Raw genomic sequence first — 18603 nt, 5'->3', positions numbered from 1 at the left:
TATCAATGCAAATGTACCACAAAATGAAAAACTCATCATGGATGACAAGAGTTGGTGTTATTAACAAAATGATAAAGTCCAGTAATTCACATGACGGATCAATGATTTTTGGACACAATCGACATTCATGCCAAACATTTTTTATTAATCCACTCTTGAAACTTTTTTCAACTGTCAGAGCAGGTTCCAGCAGGTACTATTCTCTGCTCCTGCAATATTATACAAATAGCAAAACCCAAATAACCATGACTACTTTGGGATAACTGGGAAAAATAAATTAACATGTAGTCTAATCATCAATTTGAAATACTTTAGCACTGAAAGTGAATAAATTAATGACAAAAACTGGAAGCTAATAGAAAATCACAAATGTAGTGAACCATGGATACCTAAAAATGCCCGAAGGTACTGATACATCCACAAATACATATGGGCTGTATGTGACTCACATTCATTGACTGATTATATGATTTCAGATAACAAAAATAGGTGCAAAGAAAAGACATTCCAAAGGTTCAGAGAAGAAAATGAAATTACTATACCACTGCATTATCCAAGCTAATGTTTTGTCTCTAAAATAAAATTGTAACTGCTCCATTTACTGATCCATCGTACAAATAAGATGTCAGAACATTTTAACTACACACTCCACATATTTTCAGTGTAATACCATTGCAATTTCTGTTATGATACTTTTGCACTAATATCTTTGGAAACTTGCATTGTCTTTTTTTGTAGCTGCTTTTACAATTTTGTTTCACTGAACAAACAAACAACTGAGAATATGAAAATGGAGGAGCACCATAGAAAAGAAGTTTACCAGAAAGGAAAATGACGCATTAATTCAAGCAGAAAAGAAGTGCAAGAAAAGCTGATGGGTCTAAGTTGTGGCATAGCAGCAAGGTGCAAGTTTACAGATGAATTATCATTATATCAAAGAAAGAAACTGAGACATTTTATGGCTCAGGAAGTACAAATAGGAAAAGTGACAATCTCAGCAAGCTGATAACAAAAATTCCAAGAAAAAGAATTTGTACTCACACATTGCAGCATATTTATTCTTGAAAATCAAGTAGTAAAGGTATTCAAAACTTTGTTTTTGCATACTTTTAGTGTTACAGACCAGTGGGTGTAAAAGATTTTAGGAAAAACTACTCTTGAGGGTTTAGTGAGTAGGGTAAAGATGGCAAGCACACTAATCACCAATGAACATCAGATGACATTATGGAAGGGATATGAAATCATATAGATTTATTTGATGAAGCAGTATCACACTACATTAGAAAGGATCTAGATAGCAGACATACAGAATGTACATTCAGAAGTGTCAGGAGAAGGGGATGGGAATATGCATCAACTTGGATGAAAAATTTTCAATACAGAATACAAGCTTCGGTTTTTCAAACATAAAAAGGATGTTTTTGATGAGAGTGGGGTTACAAGAACGCTGAACCAGAAAATAAGAATGCTTTGGAGGAAAAAATACCCAGACCTTGACATGGCTCGAGCAGAAAAAGATGCGGACAAGTTGAAGGTGCAAATTGAGAGTACATTTCTGTGTGCTTGTTTTGATTTACAGCAGGTACTCAGCACTCCACAGTGTGAAGAGTCCTGGCTCTGTAACAAAGGAAGCTGAGAACCTACACTCTGACTATCTACAACATGGAAATATGAAAGGATGTGTGTTTCATGTGGATCGAGGGAATTGGACAAAGAGGAAGCACAGGTATAGCTAGTTGCATCTACAAATTCCTGAAGCAGCAAAGTGAGAATGGCTACAGAAATTTTTCTTTTCTGATGTTGAAATAGTCAGAACCAAAACAGATTTGTATTTTTCATGAATCTGTAGAGTTAGAGTACCCTAAAAACTGTTTCTGTTACCCATCAGTTTCTTGAGAAGGGACACATCCAAGAATGTAGACAGCATGAACAGTGCTATCGAGAGAGCAGAAAAGAGCATGAACATTATGTACCACAGCAGTGATACATTCTATAAGCCAGAGTCAAGCAAAAAGAAAGAGTCTGATGTACAGGAGATGTCACAGAAGGATTTCTTTGATTACAAAGAGGTTTCACAGAATGTCCGAAACTGGACTAAAACTGAAAAGGGCTAAAGGGTAAGCTGGTCTGATATCACAGGAACAATGGAGAGGAAGGAAGAACCATGGATGACATCATTTACATATAAATATTACTGTCTACAATACCATTGGTTAAATGCGCAAGTTTTGATGTCACAGGCCAAGTGTAGAACATGCTGTAGAAGACAAGCCATATGCATATTCGTCATCACTTTCACTTTCAAAGGAAAAATTTTCTGATCTGATGCTCCTTTGCCAGAACAACATAACTCCAACAGCTTACCATGAATTCTATTACAATCTGAAGCATGGACAAGCTTATAATAGTGAAGAAGATGAATGAAGTTGTAAAACTATTTTAATTTAAATACTGATTTTAATGTATAGTCTTTACTTTTTCCCAGGGAACTATTTTGTTATTGTTGTGTTGTGCTCAGGTATTAACATATTCATGTGCCAGAAAGCTTTGGAAATAAGAAATGTCAGAGGCATTGTTACTGTCATCAAAATTTATGAAATAAAGATATTCACATTTGTAGCCAGATGCTGATGTAGAACAATTTCAGTGAGGTAAGATCCTACGTGACATTGTCAGACTTCTATTAATAATTACACGAATAAAATAACTTCTGAAACATTTTTTGCTATAAAGTACTTAATAGCAATGGAACAACAGGACTTTCTAAGCAGCATTTGCAAGTGTACATTTTGAGGTTGAAACTGGAAAATAGTGAAATTTTCAGTGTGATACTGTAACGTTTATGAAATGCTAAAAACGATAGTATTGCTCCGAACCATCAATCTGACTACCAAAATTCCTGCGCTTTAGTTCACAGATCAGTACATAAATGAAATACTTGTAAAAATATGAAATCATTGGGCACTTTATCAAACTGCTTTGATATGCCAGTTAGTGTTAACAAAGTGTTGATAAAGAACTGTGCAATACCGGAGAATTGAGGATCCAAAAACAAGAAGTGTCATGTTTCAGATAGAAGAAAAAATAGATCAAGAGAGCTGAAAATATGGAACAAGAAATTAAAACAAACAATTAAATAGGAAAAAAGATGTGTACTTGCCAACAATGAACACATTATTGTATATAAAAGCTCAGCAACTTTCATCAGAGGAACAAGAATACTGGCACTACTCAACTCTTTCAAGCATAACTATACCAATTTATGTTAATAATGTTGAAATCGATACATACTAAACAGTCAAATAACTCTGTCATAGTTATCTTCAGGACAAGCAATAAAACACACACACACACACACACACACACACACACACACACACACACACACCAGAATTCAAGAGGGTGACATCTTGCATGAGAAGCAAGTGAGCTACTAATCTTTGCCAATTAGGTTGCTCCTTCTTAATGTGAGTGCTCAATAAACTCTCTTACCACAGAGAGAAACACTATATAATTTCCTCTTGCAACCTCAGTAGGAAGAATCTGTGGTTAAGAAAAACTGGGTAGCTGCCTTCATTTATTTTTATGCGCTTCTATTGTCAGTATCAAGAATTGTGCCGCCTGAAGATAAGAACTAATTAGTCCTCCAATGATGTATCTTAATTTTAAAGCAGCTGTCTTCTATTGTTCATGCACTGACACAGGCACTCCATCCAGAATAAAGCTTCCAGTACTTAAAAAAAAAAAAAATAATAAAAAATCCACAACATCATGAGCACATGTATGAATTATAATCATCTTGTGCCTGTTATGTGCCTTAATGGATGAACACATTTATAGGTCAAATTAATTTCTGAGTGGTGTATTAGCAAGAAAATGTGTCAAAAAGCTAATAAACCAATACATGCTTATCAAGCCATGTTTGTGAAATGTATCACAGTTACATCAAAATAATATTTTTTAAAGTGGTGTACTAAACCAACACAGTAAGGGATACTTAAGATGAAGTTCAGTGAGCCATGGGTTAAACCAAAGACCAGGTTTGGTATTGTATTTATAAAGCAACTTACCTGCAGATAGTTTCTCGACATCAAGTATGATTGACTGTGGACTTAAGAGAGCCATTTCAATTATGGATCCAATGAGTGATGGTGGACATGCTACTGTTTTTTCAAAAATATCTTCAAATACTTGTTTGATTCTGTCTGTGAAGTCCTCTTCATTTTCACTTAGTCCTTTAAGGATACCTGCAAATATGGCTGTGAGTAATTGCTGAGCAATTACTACATCCATCTGCGAAAGAGATAATTTACCATTTTTTAAAATTAAATCCAGCTTATACATAACAAGTAAACATACAGTTGCAGTTATCAGTAGAACCACATAGAGAGAAAGAATATTTTCATAGAGCAAAGTAAATAGTTGGAAATGGAAAGATTGGTTTAAAGGCAGGAGAAGGGACCAAACTATGAGGTCATTGGTCCCGTGTTCTTAATAAAACAATGCCACAAGAGTGAGAATAAAACAGATGAAATATATAACACAAAACAGAAAGCAAGGAAAAGCCAGAAGACTGAAGGGAAGGCAACGAATACTAAAAGGAACAAAAGAGGACAAGAAAACAACAGGGAGACGCTAGAAACAGAAGAGAGTAAAACATGAAAGCAGATTACCGTGGCTGGCTAACCACGAGAATAAAAAGGGAAAGCCAGCCACTCTGCTCACACATTAAAACCTCCACCCTAAAAGCACTAGGGTGGAGGACACACAGAGACAAAGGACATGCGCTAAAACCTACATAGAAGTATAAAACCCACTCTCACAGACAAAACGTAAAACTAAAGCTGCTGTGGAGGCATTGTCGTCCAACACTGAAGGCAGGGTGCTGGGAAAGTTAAAAGTCTGCCGCAGAGCGGCTAAAAGTGGGCAGTCCAGCAAGAGGCGGACGACTGTCATCCGGAAGCCACAGCGACACTGAGGTGCGTCCTCGCAATGGAGTAGGTAACCATGTGTTAGCCACGTATAGCCGATGCGGAGCCAGCAGAGAACAACTGATTCCCTGCGAGAGGCCTGCATGAAAGACTTCCACACATTCATAGTCTCCTTAATGACACACAGTTTGTTGTGCATGCTGTTATCCCATTCCGTCATTCCAAAGTTGGAAAACCCTGCGGTGTAAGACAGAACGCAGGTCAGCTTCGGAGATGCCTATCTCCAGAGGCGGTTTCTGCGTCGCCTGTTTGGCCAGCCTGTAAGCAAGTTTGTTGCCGGGAAGTCCGACATGTCCTGGAGTCCACACAAACACCGCATAGATGGACTCCTGAATGGACACTACCAGAGGGTGGCAAGGGTAGCACTGGTTGATAGCTTGTAGGCTGCTCAATGAGTCAGTACACAGGAGAAATGACTGGCCAGGACATAAGCGAATGTACTCTAGAGCACGAGATATGGCTACCAGCTCTGCAGTGAAAACACTGCAGCCAACTGGCAAGTAGTGCTGCTTAATATGTCCTCCATGAACATATGCGAAGTCTACGAGACCATCAGCCATTGAGCCGTCAGTATAAACCGCTTCAGAGCCCAGGAACACATCAAGAATTGAGAGAAAGTGACAGTGGAGAGCGATGGGGCTAACAGAGTCCTTAGGGAGCAGGAGGGAAAAATATCCCACCACCTTCTGGTATGAGATGTGAAGAGAACACTGAGGAGTAGCCATGTGTTGAGGGCAGTAGGTACTACAATTAATGACTTGTGTATATTTTAAGATCATGTACAATATTCAAATAAAAGGTTTGTTTGATTGTCATGTTATTTAAATGGAACTGTTATTTAGTTCCAATGCCAACATATACATGAAATGGCCAATCATTCAAACTCAAACTTGGAATGGACAAGGATGGTGAGTGAAACTGGCCGAGTCCTTTTCAAAACAAACATACTGTTATTTGCATTAGTCAACTTAAAGAAGCCACTGAAACCGTAAATCTGGATTGCTGAACGGTGATTTGAATACTAAATATCTTAATCACCATACTACTTGGACCACAATATCTACACTAGCATCCAAAATTAAAGCAACAAACGGGAATTTTGCAAGGTTGTGTTTATTTTGACACAAAACTGTGTAAACTGATGTAAGTAAAGTAGGAACAATGTAAAGAATATGCAACGGAAACAACTGCAATATACACAACGGTAGAGAAACATGTTTTTCGTTTTTTCCCACTTAACTGATTTGTACACACATTCCGACTACCGGTTAATGTGGTCAGTATGGGGCGTGACCACCTCTGGCAAAAATACAGGCCTCACAACGATGGAGATGCTGTGAGTGAAATTATCGATCTCATGTTGAGGCAATAACGCCCATTCTTACTGGAGCGCTGCTTGCAAGGTGGTTGGTGGATGCTGAAGTGATGCAATCCATCTTCCTAGGGCACCCCAGACATGCCTTATGGGATTCAAATTGGGACAGCAAGCAGGCACGCCATGCATGCAATATCTTCTGTTTCCCATACAAAATCAACCACTCTTGGTCTACGAGGTCGATCACTGTCATTCATCAATACGAAGTCTGCACCTGCACCTCCTTGCAACAACCACACGAGGTCCCAAGATCTCATCACGATACCTGACAACAGTTAAACCCTGCCAGTTCCCCAAACAGTTTCAAGAAGAGGTGCTCATGTGTTCAACACAATCCCTGCCCATAACATTAGGGATACTCCTCGATATCGGTCTATTTCCATAATAATTTTTGGGTCCCAAAGTCGTGTTCTACATTCATAGAGAATCACTCTCCAGCCCAAATTGAGACTCATTTGTGAAAAGAACATTGGCCCACTGTTCAACCTCCCAGGTGGCATGACAACAACTCCACTTTAGATGTTCCCTTCGGTGAAGATGCATCAGATGTACATATACAGTAGATCTCCAAGAATAAAGGCCATTCTGCTGAAGCCTTCTGGACAACATTTGTCTCGATACAACATGTCCAGTGGATGCTGTGAGGTCATACCAGTTGCTGTGCAGTGTTAAGGCAGTACCATCATGCCCTTACATACAAATAACAATCCTCTCTTTCTGATATCATTTGTGGTTGGCCCTGCCCTGGTCTTTGGAGTACTGTTCGGGTCCCTACAAATTGTTGGCACTTCCGAGAAACAACAGAACGATTCACATTAAGCCATCGAGCCTCATAAGTTAGCGACTGTCCTACACTGCAGAGTGTCAGTAGGTGTCTTCTTTGTGCCGTACTGTGTCGCCAGCGACTGTATACACAGCAATCCGGCAAACACTAACCCGTTTGATAAGTGCCCTGACGTCATTGTGGACATGGTTGTCCATTGACCTGAATGCCATTTGCCATGCAGAAGGCGATTGTATGGACATCTACTGATAGTTTGTGTGATTATATGGTGAATTAGACAAAAGATGGGGAAATAGCGGTTTGTTGCTTTAATTTTGGACACCAGTGTATTTAGGAAACTTCAGAAACCACTTCCAGCGCTCTCCTACATCCTCAAAAGTCAGCAACCTCTGTTGAGAAAGCACGGGCTCCTCATTTTGCACTTTTGTGGGCTGCAACACTTCCTTTCACTTTATTTGTTGTAAGTGAGCACATGTGAGTGTCGATTACAGACGCTCTCATCCAATTCAGATGAAAGCCCAGTTTGTGCAGCTTTAGAAACATATCCCGAATTATTATTATTAGAGAAATCACAACTTCTGGAGGGGGAAAAAAATGGGGAGAAAAAAAAAGAAACGAAAGGAAGAAGGGAAAAAAATGACAGAAGAAGCAACTCAGAAAGCAATACACTTATTTGAAGCTAATTTTGTCACACAAAACTGACAAAAAGCAGTTACTAAAGGAAGTTATAACATGAAAACCAGAGTAAAAAGGAAAATGGATAGGAACAGAACAGGAAATTAACCAGTTGCTTTAAATGTTTGGGAGAAAAATCTTTGCAACCTTCTACAAGAAGATGGGAATCCCACAATGAATCAGAGTCTACATGAGTTAAAACATAAACTGGTGAATTATTAATATTTAATTTGATGCAGGTTAAACAAATTACACATGTACTTCCAAATCATAATTTTCAGGAGCAGTGACGTTGAGGCAACATCAACGCTATCCCTGCAGAGAGGGTTTTTCAAGACAAATAGAATATATTCTCTCCTTATTACTGTATCATAACTGTTATTGTTCAAATGGTTCTGAGCACTATGGGACTCAACTTCTGAGGTCATTAGTCCCCTAGAACTTAGAATTTGTTAAACCTAACTAACCTAAGGACATCACATACATCCATGCCCAAGGCAGGATTCGAACCTGCGACCGTAGGGGTCTCGCGGTTCCAGACTGCAGCGCCTAGAACTGCATGGCCACTTCGGCCGGCAACTGTTGTTATTGTTATTATTATTATTATTATTATTATTATTATTGTTGTTGTTGTTGTTGTTGTTGTTGTTATTGTTGTTGTTATTGTTGTTATTGTTATTGTTATTATTATTATTATTATTATTACTATGTGCTACTTATAATGCTTCATTCATTGAGATAAATTCCAATTTGGTTGTTGATTATGGTAATTATATGAGCTTATTCTGATATGTAAGAGCCACGTCTATTACTTAGTAGCCTGCAGTGCCACAGCTAGAGTTAACTTAGGTTGCCAACATTTTGTACCTCTTTGCGAAGGACAGTTTCAGCTATTAACTTTGTAAAATATATCTTCATAAAAATACCAACAATTTCTGTCTTTGGCATACATATATGTAACAAGGAACAGACATGACACCTCTTGCTGGCCCATTATCCTCATCGACTAGATCAAGTTCACATGACAAGCCACCATCCTTGGAGAAAGCAAAATGTTTGCGAGAAATAGACTGAACAAAGTAGCTCATTACCACAGAATTACACACACTGATGTTAATAGAGCAATTGAAATCAATAAGGAAGCAAATGGAAAAAGAAGCTATGATTTCATCTTACTTAATGCAAAGGAGAACTATGAAAACAATGTGAAAAAGTAGGAAATTGAAACTAGTTGTAATATATATACTGTTCTTCAGCAATTTTGTAAACTTTCATATATAAAATAATGCAAAATCCTGCATTTTGTATTACAATTGCAACTTCTTGTCTTTTTTCACATCCTCTCCCAAGAATTTATCTCAGTTACACTCTTCTTCATTATCGACATTGTCATGAAAATCCTGAGCAGGATCTTCAAAATCTTCATCCTGTTGGTGTTTTGCAATGTTATGGTGTACAAAGCAGCAAGCTATAATTGCTAAACAATGGAAAATCCAGGATGGAATGTAACAATACAATGAAAACGATAGTTCCTACTCACCACGTAGCGGAGATGCTGAGTTGCAGAAAGGCACAACAAAAAGAATGTTGGGAAGTTAGCTTTTGGCCAACAATGCTTTCATCAAAGGTAGCAACATATGCACGCACTCACACGCGCGCGCGCGAGCCTACAAACACAAACACAAACACACACACACGAACACACACACACACACACACACACACACACACACACACACACACACACACACACACGTGTGTGTGTGTGTGTGTGTGTGTGTGTGTGTGTGTGTGTGTGTGTGTGTGTGACCAAAGGCCTTGTTGGCCGAAAGCTAACTTTCCGACAGTCTTTTTGTTGTGCCTTTTTGCATCTCAGCATCTCCACTATATGGTCAGTAGTAACTATCCTTTTTATTATAAAACTGCAATTATTGGGGCATTTGGTAATGTAACTCTACACACATATTGTAAAATAAGAAACTGCTTCTTCAGCTGACCAAAATAAGATTCTATCATGACCCCTCGTTTTTTCAAACCTTGTTGAATGTTTTGTGACTCACCTCTGGTAGATTATAATAGGGGACCATTAATCAGGGATCTAGGCCATGTCCTTCATCACCCAACAGAACAATTTTCTTAAATTCATGTACTACTTCCCAGATGCTTGAATTTTTCCATGTCTGATTGTCATGTACTGACCCATGCAAGCTATTTTCAATGCTGGTGAACCATTCCATTGCTTCCAAAATGAAATCAGAGCTTCTTTTTATTAATACAATTTATCTAATGCCAAAGCCGGAGCTTTGAAATTTGAAGGAAAAGCATTTGCTTCCGTTTATTCATATGGCCCGTTGACTTGCAGACAGGAAAAATCAAGATATTGCTTTTAATTTGAGCTTTTGGCAACAAGGCCTTCTTCTAAAGTAGAAAACACACACATTCATACAAGAACAACTCTTGCATGAACATGAAACTTTTTCTGGCAACTTAGGTCTCAGAGGTGAGAGACAGTGATTATATGTTTTGTGTGTGTGTGTGTGCGCTTCTGTTCTACTTTAGAAGGAGGCCTTGTGACTGAAAGCTCAAACGTATAGCAATACTTCTGTCATGCCTGTCTGAAACTCAGTATCTCCTCTATATGATGAGAAAGAATCTAAACTTTCCACTATATTATTGAAATTACCATTGGTGATGTATAGCACACTTTACTTTGAACATTGGGTTCGTTAGAAGTATTTCCACCAATAAACATATATCTGATATATTGTAAGCCACTTATTGGAGAGAAACTTTACTCAAAAATTTCTGTAGTTAACTTGCTACAGCTGTAAGATATTTATAGAAACACTTTTTTGCCATCAGCTGTATATATTTAAATTTATTTTTGACCAGTTTCTGTTATTTAAATCATCATTAACTGGAAGAAAAATTTAACATCTGTTGGAACAAAAATGCATATTTCTCATAGAGGACACGAGAGGAAAAGGTAGATTGCTACTCACGATAAAGATGAAATGTTGAGTTGCAGACAGGCACAATGAAAAGATACATACACATTAAGCTTTCGGTCACATGAAATATACACACATTCATTCACATAAGCAAGCACACCTCGTACACACATGACCATCACCTCAAATGGTTCAAATGGCTCTGAGCACTATGGGACTTAACATTTGAGGCCATCAGTCCCCTAGAACGTAGAACTACTTAAACCTAACTAAGCTAAGGACATCACACACATCCATGCTCGAAGCAGGATTCGAACCTGTGACCGTAGCGGTCGCGCGGTTCTAGACTGAAGCGCCTAGAACCACTCGGCCACACCTACCATCACCTCAGGCAGCTCAGGTATGCAGCTGTTGCATACGGTGGAGAGAAGGGTGCTGTCTGGAGGAGTGTGCACAGACTAAACTGCCAACAGGCACCAGTGGGGTGGGGTGGAGTTGGGCAGGAGGCATGTAGCAAAAACAGAGTGGAGTGAGGAAGGGGAAAGATCAGTGCGTGTGTTTGCAGAGGGTGGCAGACAAAGAGGGTGAGCGTTGAGAACAGGGAGGAAGCAATAGGACAGATGCGGTGAAAACTGGTGGTTGCAGGGTGTTACCGTAGGTTGAGGTCAGATCAATATCACGAATGGAGAGTATGTTGTAAGGATACCTCCCATCTGCCCAGTTTAGAAAAGCTTGTAGTGGAGGGGAGGATTCAGATAGCTTGAGTAGTGAAGCAGCCACTGAAATCAAGTATTGGCCACAGTTCGGTGGTGGCTGTTAATCCTGGTGGATGGTTGGTAGTCATACCAACATAAAAAGCTGTGCAACGATGGCAGCAGAGCTAGTATATGACATGGCTGCTTTCTCAGGTAGCCTGGCCTCTGAAGTGCTGGGTAGGTGGATTGGGCAGGTCTTGAACTTGAGTCTTCCACAGGAATATGATCCCTGTGCCAAGGGGCTGGGATTTCCAGTGGCATAGGATGAACTGGGATGTTATGGAGATTCAGTGGGTGACAGAACACTACTTTAGGGGGGGGGGGGGGGGGGGTGAAAGGTCTAGGGTAGGATGTCCCTCATGTCAGGGCATAACGATACATAATCAAAGTGCTGACAAAGGATACGGTTTAGTCGTTCCAGTGCAGGGAGGTATTGGGTGACAAAGCGGCACTTGTTTGTAGTTGGTGTTTTGGGGTAGTGAGGGGATTGGTGGTGTGTGGGGAAAAGGCATGGGAGATCTGTTTGCAGACTAGATATGGGGATATTGCCTATCTGTTAAGGCCTTGGCGGGACCCTCAACATACTGGACAAGAGAGTTCTTGTCATTGCGTATATGTTGTCCCCAGGTGGCCAGGCAGTACGGGAGGGATTTTTTATTGGGGAAGGGATGACAGCCATCAAAATGCAGGTACTGTTGGTGATTGGTGGATTTATTGTGGTCAGAGGTGTGGATGGAGCCATCACAAAAGAGGTGGTCAACTTTCATGAAAGTGGCATGCTGGATTGAGGAGGATCAGGTGAAGCATACGGAAAGAAGGTGTTGAGGGTGTGAAGGATTGAGGATAGGGTGTCTTGACCGTGACCCCAGATCATGAAAGATCTCAATGAAGCTGAACCAAACTAGAGCTTTGGTGATGTGGTAGGCTAGGAAGGTCTCCTCTAGATGGGCCATAAACAGGTTGGCACAGGAGGGTGCCTTGCAAGTGCTCATGACTGTGCTGTGAATTTGTTCGTGTACCATCCCTTCAAAGGAGAAGTAGTCGAGAGTTAATATGAAGCTAGTAAGGTGTATGAGGAATGAGGTAGTGGGTTTGGAGTCTGAAGGATGTTGGGAAACGTAATGTTCAGTAGTGAAAGACCCAGACTGTGGGCATGAGGGATGTTGGTGTATTGAGAAGTGGTGTTAACAGTGACTAATAGGGATCCAGGAGCTAAAGGGCTGGGGATGGTGGAGAGTTTGAAAGAAATGTTCAGTACTTTTGACATGAGAGGCTAGATTATGAGCAATTGGTTGGAGGTGATGGCCATTGAGTGCCAAAATTCTTTCAGTGGGGGCACAATAACTAGCTACAATGGGGAATCCAGGAATGTTGGGTTTGTGGATTTTGGGGAGCATGTAAAAGTTGGGTGTGTAGGGTATTATAAGGGTGAGGAGGGAAATGGATTCAGGGGAAAGGTTCTGGGAAGGACATATGACTTTAAGCAGGGACTGAAGGTTATGTTGGGGCTTCTGGAATGGGATCACTCTGGCAGAGTCTAAAGGTGGAGTAGTCAGATAATTAGCAGTAGCCTTCCACCAAGTAGTCACTACAATTTATAACAACGGAGGTGGAAATTTAGTCTGCAGGTATGATGATTACATCAGGATTTGTTTTAATGTTGTGTATGGTTGTCCTTTCTTCAGCTGAAAGGTTGGTGTTCTGAGGAAGGGATACAGGGCAGGATGGTGAGGCCAAGTTGGAGGTAAGGAATTCCAGGAAGTAGTTTGGTGGGGGGTGAGGAGGATCATAGTTGGATGGTGGTATGAACTGGGAGAGGCAGAGTTCAATGTTGGTATTAGGCTGGCTTTCGTTTGAGGGATCGGTGACAAGGAATGCTTGCATTGCACAGATTGGGAGAAGAGTAGGTCTTTACCAAGTCCAACAAAGTTAAATTTGTGTTAGGGCTAAAGGTGTGGCCTTGGGATAGGTCAGAAACTTCCGTGGGGCTGAGGGTTTTGTTGGAAAGGTTAACAACAGTGTTATGGGAATGTTTCGACTCTGCATTTTGTGTAGTGTTTGTAGGGAGTTTTGGTGGCTGCGGCAAATTGAAAAGGTCAGCTGGGCATGGTGTGCATGCTATGAGGGGTTGATGACACAGAACACTTGGGTAGGACAGGGGTTATAGTGGTGCTCCGAAGTGGCAGGGGGTGTCAGCAAATTGGATAACTTATGGAGGTGGTGTCTGGAATGATTCCCCAGGTGCTGAAGGGCAAGGGATTCAGTTGGAGAAACGTGATGTATTAACAGGGATTGCACAGCAGCAGTATATTGTGGAGGAGCAGAGGTTATTCTGGGATGCCTGTGCCATGGAAATGCGTTTTTGCAGGACCAAGTTTGTGAGGGCCATCTCCACCATCCCCAATCCTTCACCGTCTGGATCCCTACTCTTAACTATAGGCACCACTTTGCTATACACTAACATCCCTTACGCCTACGGTCTTACCGCTAACTGAACACTACCATTCACAATGTCCTTCAGACTCTAAACCCACTGCTTATTCCTCATACATGCTACTAACTTTATCCTAATTCACAACTACTTCTCCTTTGAAGGGAAGGTATACAAAAAAATCCACAGCACAGCCCTGGACATCCGCATGGCACCTTACTATGCCATCCTAATGATGGAAAATCTAGAAAAGACTTTCCTAGCCTCCAAAAATGAAGCCCTAGTCTGGTTCAGTTCATTGATGAGATCTTCATAACATGGACTCAGGGCCAAGACACCTTATCTTCATTCCTTCCCAACCACTTCACACGGCACTCCTCAACTCAGTGTGCCATCTTCTTAGATGTTGACCCTCTTGTCTCTGATGGCTCGGTCGACACCTCTGTCAACATTAAACCCACCAACTGCCAACATACCTCCCCATCCCACAGTCTCCTGGCACTGTTCCTGTTGGCAGTCTGGTCCTTTCACACTGCCAGATAACTGCTTCCATTCCATGTGACAACTGCATTCCGGTCTGAGCTGACAGAGATGATGGTCATGTGTGCATGAGGTGTGCTTGCTCATGTGAATGAATGAGTGTGTGTGTGTGTGTGTGTGTGTGTGTGTGTGTGTGTGTGTGTGTGTGTTTTTCATTTTTGGACGAAGGCTTTGGCCAAAAACTAATGTATAAATGACTTTCCATTGTATGTGTCTACAACTCAACATGTAATCTTTATGGCGAGTACAAATTTATCTTTTCCTTATATTGTTGATATTCCAACCTGGAGTTCCCATTGTTTGCCTTTTCATAGGAGACACATTAATATACCTAATGTACCAATGGCAGAATGTGGAATGTAAAATAGGCATATTTTGGCATAGCATGAAAAACTTAGATAAATGGCATTTACACTCCTGAAAGTTAACAGGTGAATGGCATCTCAGACCTATTTTTAAATAACTGAAGCTGGTCAAGAATAAATTGAAATACATATATAGCGGATGGTGAGGGCTCTCTGCAAGTACTGTACTGAGCTGGCAGAATTTAAAACTGTGATATATATTTTACAGAAGTGTAAGTAATTAACACAAGCTGGAGAGACACTGATAATTTTTAATGAGAAGATTGTGAACCTGTGTAGGGCAAGTAACAATGTATTTTAATGAAATAGGTGACACACATTGGTATACCACAGAGGTGGCAAATGTTGTGGGCAGAAGACATGTTCTCTGCACATAATATGTAAAGTGCACTTTTGTAATATACAGTGACTCCAATCATTCAGTGCTGTCTGCGACATTTGGTTTATTTTGGAATGTTGCTTATCAGTCACAAAATATACAGGGCGTTTCAAAAAGAAAGAGCAGATTTCAAACATTTATTTCTCAAAAACTACAAATGATAGAAACACAATTCCAACGGTCCTTCACTCAATATGAGTACCAAATGTTACACAACAAATATCAAAACTGTACCTCAATATGAGCACCATTTGTTACACGACAAATATCAAACCGGTATCTCATTTCTTGCCACACACGACGCAACTGGTCTTTAGTTACCGAATTCACGGCCGCAACAATTCGATGTCGTACCTCTTGAAGAGTAGCGGGCATAGGTGGGACATAAACACAGTCCTTTATGTACCCCCACAAATAAAAATCGCAGGGAGTAAGGTCTGGTGACCTGGGAGGCCACAGACGATGACATTGATCTTGTGCTCCTGCTCTTCCAATCCACCGTCCTGGAATGGTGTTATTTAGGTACCGTCGTACAGGTTCAGAGAAGTGTGGTGGGGCGCCATCTTGCATGAAGATGAAGTGATTTGAATCTTCCTGAAGTTGAGGAAATAGCCAGTTTTCTAACATGTCCAGGTAAATGGTTCCTGTGATAGTTTTCTCCATGAAAAAGAAAGGTCCATAAACTTTGTTTACCGAAATTGCACAAAAGACGTTAACCTTTGGTGAGTCTCTTTCATGTTGAATAACGTCCCTCGGAGTTTCACTCGCCCAAATTCGTACGTTATGCCGATTAACTTTACCAGAAATGTGAAACGTTGATTCATCTGAAAAAATTAATCGTTCGGCAAAATTGTCCTCTTCCATGTCCTGTAGAATTGCAGTTGAAAATTCGAACCTTTTGTTGTGGTCGTCAGGACGCAATGCTTGCAATAACTGCAGTTTGTACGGCTTCATGTGCAGACGGTTACTCAGAACGCGCCATACCGTTGTTTTAGACATGTTTAGTTCGTGACTTGCCCGTGTCGTGGATTTTCTAGGGCTCCTTTCGTAAGCTGCACGGACACGCTCGACATTTTCATCCGATGTGCGTGGACGACCCGTGCTTTTTCGCTTGCAGATGCAACCATCTTCTACGAATCTGTGATGCCACTCATAAATTTGCTTATGACGAGGCGGCTGTTTGTTGAATTGACGGCGGAATGCACGTTGCACACCAACAATGGACTCTAACTTTGCAAATTGCAGCACACAAAATGATCGTTCCTGTGGTGTCGTCGCCATTTTCCTACAAACAAACGCCAGCGCCACTGCGGATTTGCATGGAACTTCTGCGCGGACCATTGAAAAACTTTGAACCTTTCTCTGACAAGAAACGTTTGAATTGTGTTTCTATCATTTGTAGTTTTTGAGAAATAAATGTTTGAAATCTGCTCTTTCTTTTTGAAACGCCCTGTATATGAAACAACAAGAGATACAGTTAATAAGTAAGATATTATCTAATTGGTATAATGTGCTAATATGGGTTTATTTTTACATGTCAAATATGAATATAACGCAATGAGAAAGAAAAGGCCTATTTGAATAAAGAACAAAAGAAGATTTACCTAGCAGGCATTAGATGAACATGGTAATAACTGATGAATATGACTATGTATGACTTCATCTTGGAAAAAGACTTTATAAATCAGTCTGGTTTTAGATTACTGCTCTGTTATTATTCTGGATGGTAGTTGATGTAATGGACAGCCATTTGTTTCAGACTTTAATTTCTCTGTAAAGACAAACTAACTGGATGACAATATTTTCTTATATTGACATGTGATAACTGCCGGTTACAAGAAGTAGAGAAAGCTACCTCTTACGAAATTTTAACACATTTTGTTTATGTTTTTGTAATACTTGCAACCATAAGGAATTATGAAGTAGTCTACCAACAAATATATGTGATATATACTGTTTCACTCATGGGTGTCAAGTGTACCTTGAAATCAAATCAACTTCAATATTCTTTGTCATTTAACTGTACTGGGGATAATTAGAATCCCTGTTGACACGCAAAAGAATTTACCATTTTTGTGCTCATAGCACTAGATTAGAATTATGAATCACATGGCCTAACTTCTGAAGTTTTCGCAAGGCACAGAAAGTATAAATTAAAATTATATTAAAGTTAAAATAATATCTACTCATATGTCATCATAAACCTTTACTGCCTTCTTCTCTAATATACACATAACAAAAATCAATTTAGTATTAATATGAAAATCTTTAAAATCAATTAAATAAAATTATTATTTCAAATACTGAAATGTTATTTTCGCCACAAAAATATTGAGTGGTCCTTCAAACAAGTCTGCTGACCTGGAGTATAATGCCTTCGACACTAACCCACTCAACCAACTTAGGTACAAAATTTTCACTCTGCAGTGGAGTGTACACTGATATGAAACTTCCTGTTCGATTAAAACTGTGTGCTGAACTGAGATTCGATTTCAGGACCTTTGATTTTTGTCGGCAAGTAGCCTACTGACAGCTACCTAAGCATGACTCACAACCTGTCCTCACAGCTTTACTTCCACCAGTACCTCATCTCCTACCTTCCACATTTCACTGAAGATCTCCTTCGAAACTTGCAGGACCAGCACTCCTGGAAGGAAGGATATTGCGGAGACACTGCTCAGCTACAGCCTGGGTGATGTTTCAAGAATGAAATTTTCACTCTGCAGTGAAATACGTGCATATATGAAAAGAGTGATAATCCTCCAAATTTCACGGAAGAACTTCTGTGAAGTTTGGAAGGTTGGGGATGAGATACTGTTGGAAGTAAAGCTGTGAGTACGAGTCATGCTTGGGTAACTCAGTTAGTAGGGCATTTGCCCACCAAATGCGAAGATCGAGAGTTTGAGTCTTGATCTGGCACACAGTTGTAATCTGCCAGGAAATTTCATATCAGCGCACACTCCATTGAAGACTGAATGTTTCATTCAGGAAACATACCGCAGGCTGTGACTAAGCCATGTCTCCATGGCATCCTTACTTACAGGACTACTAGTCCTGCAAGTTATACAGAAGAACTTCTGTGAAGTCTTGAAGGTAGGGGATTAGATACTGGTGGAAGTAAAGCTGTGAGAACAGATTATGAGTCATGCTTGGATATCTCAGTCGGTAGAGCACTTATCCATGGAAGGCAAAGGTCCCAAGTTCGAGTCTCAGTCTGGCATATAGTTTTAATCTACCAAGAATTTATACGACAGATTTTGCTTAAAAATATCAGGTCTTATTGTCCCACATTTTAAACCAAAATTTGCAAAACATGTGCCTACATTTTGACAGGTACTAAATATATCAATGCCGCCT

General features: G+C 40.1%; 1 protein-coding gene across 1 annotated transcript in view; it reads right to left on the bottom strand.

Moving 5' to 3' along the window:
• Positions 1 to 18603, bottom strand: part of LOC126167810 (DNA-dependent protein kinase catalytic subunit-like) — a 540256-nt gene that overhangs the window by 172630 nt on the left and 349023 nt on the right. The window contains exon 34 of the mRNA XM_049920510.1: positions 4071 to 4293. Coding sequence (XP_049776467.1) covers positions 4071 to 4293 — 223 coding nt within the window. The remainder of the gene's footprint in view (positions 1 to 4070; positions 4294 to 18603) is intronic.

This window comes from Schistocerca cancellata, chromosome 1 (assembly GCF_023864275.1).
Source record: "Schistocerca cancellata isolate TAMUIC-IGC-003103 chromosome 1, iqSchCanc2.1, whole genome shotgun sequence".
In the NCBI taxonomy this organism is placed as follows: Eukaryota; Metazoa; Arthropoda; class Insecta; order Orthoptera; family Acrididae; genus Schistocerca; species Schistocerca cancellata.
Note: the sequence above shows the minus strand (reverse complement) of the source record. Positions and strands in the feature narration are given on the sequence as shown.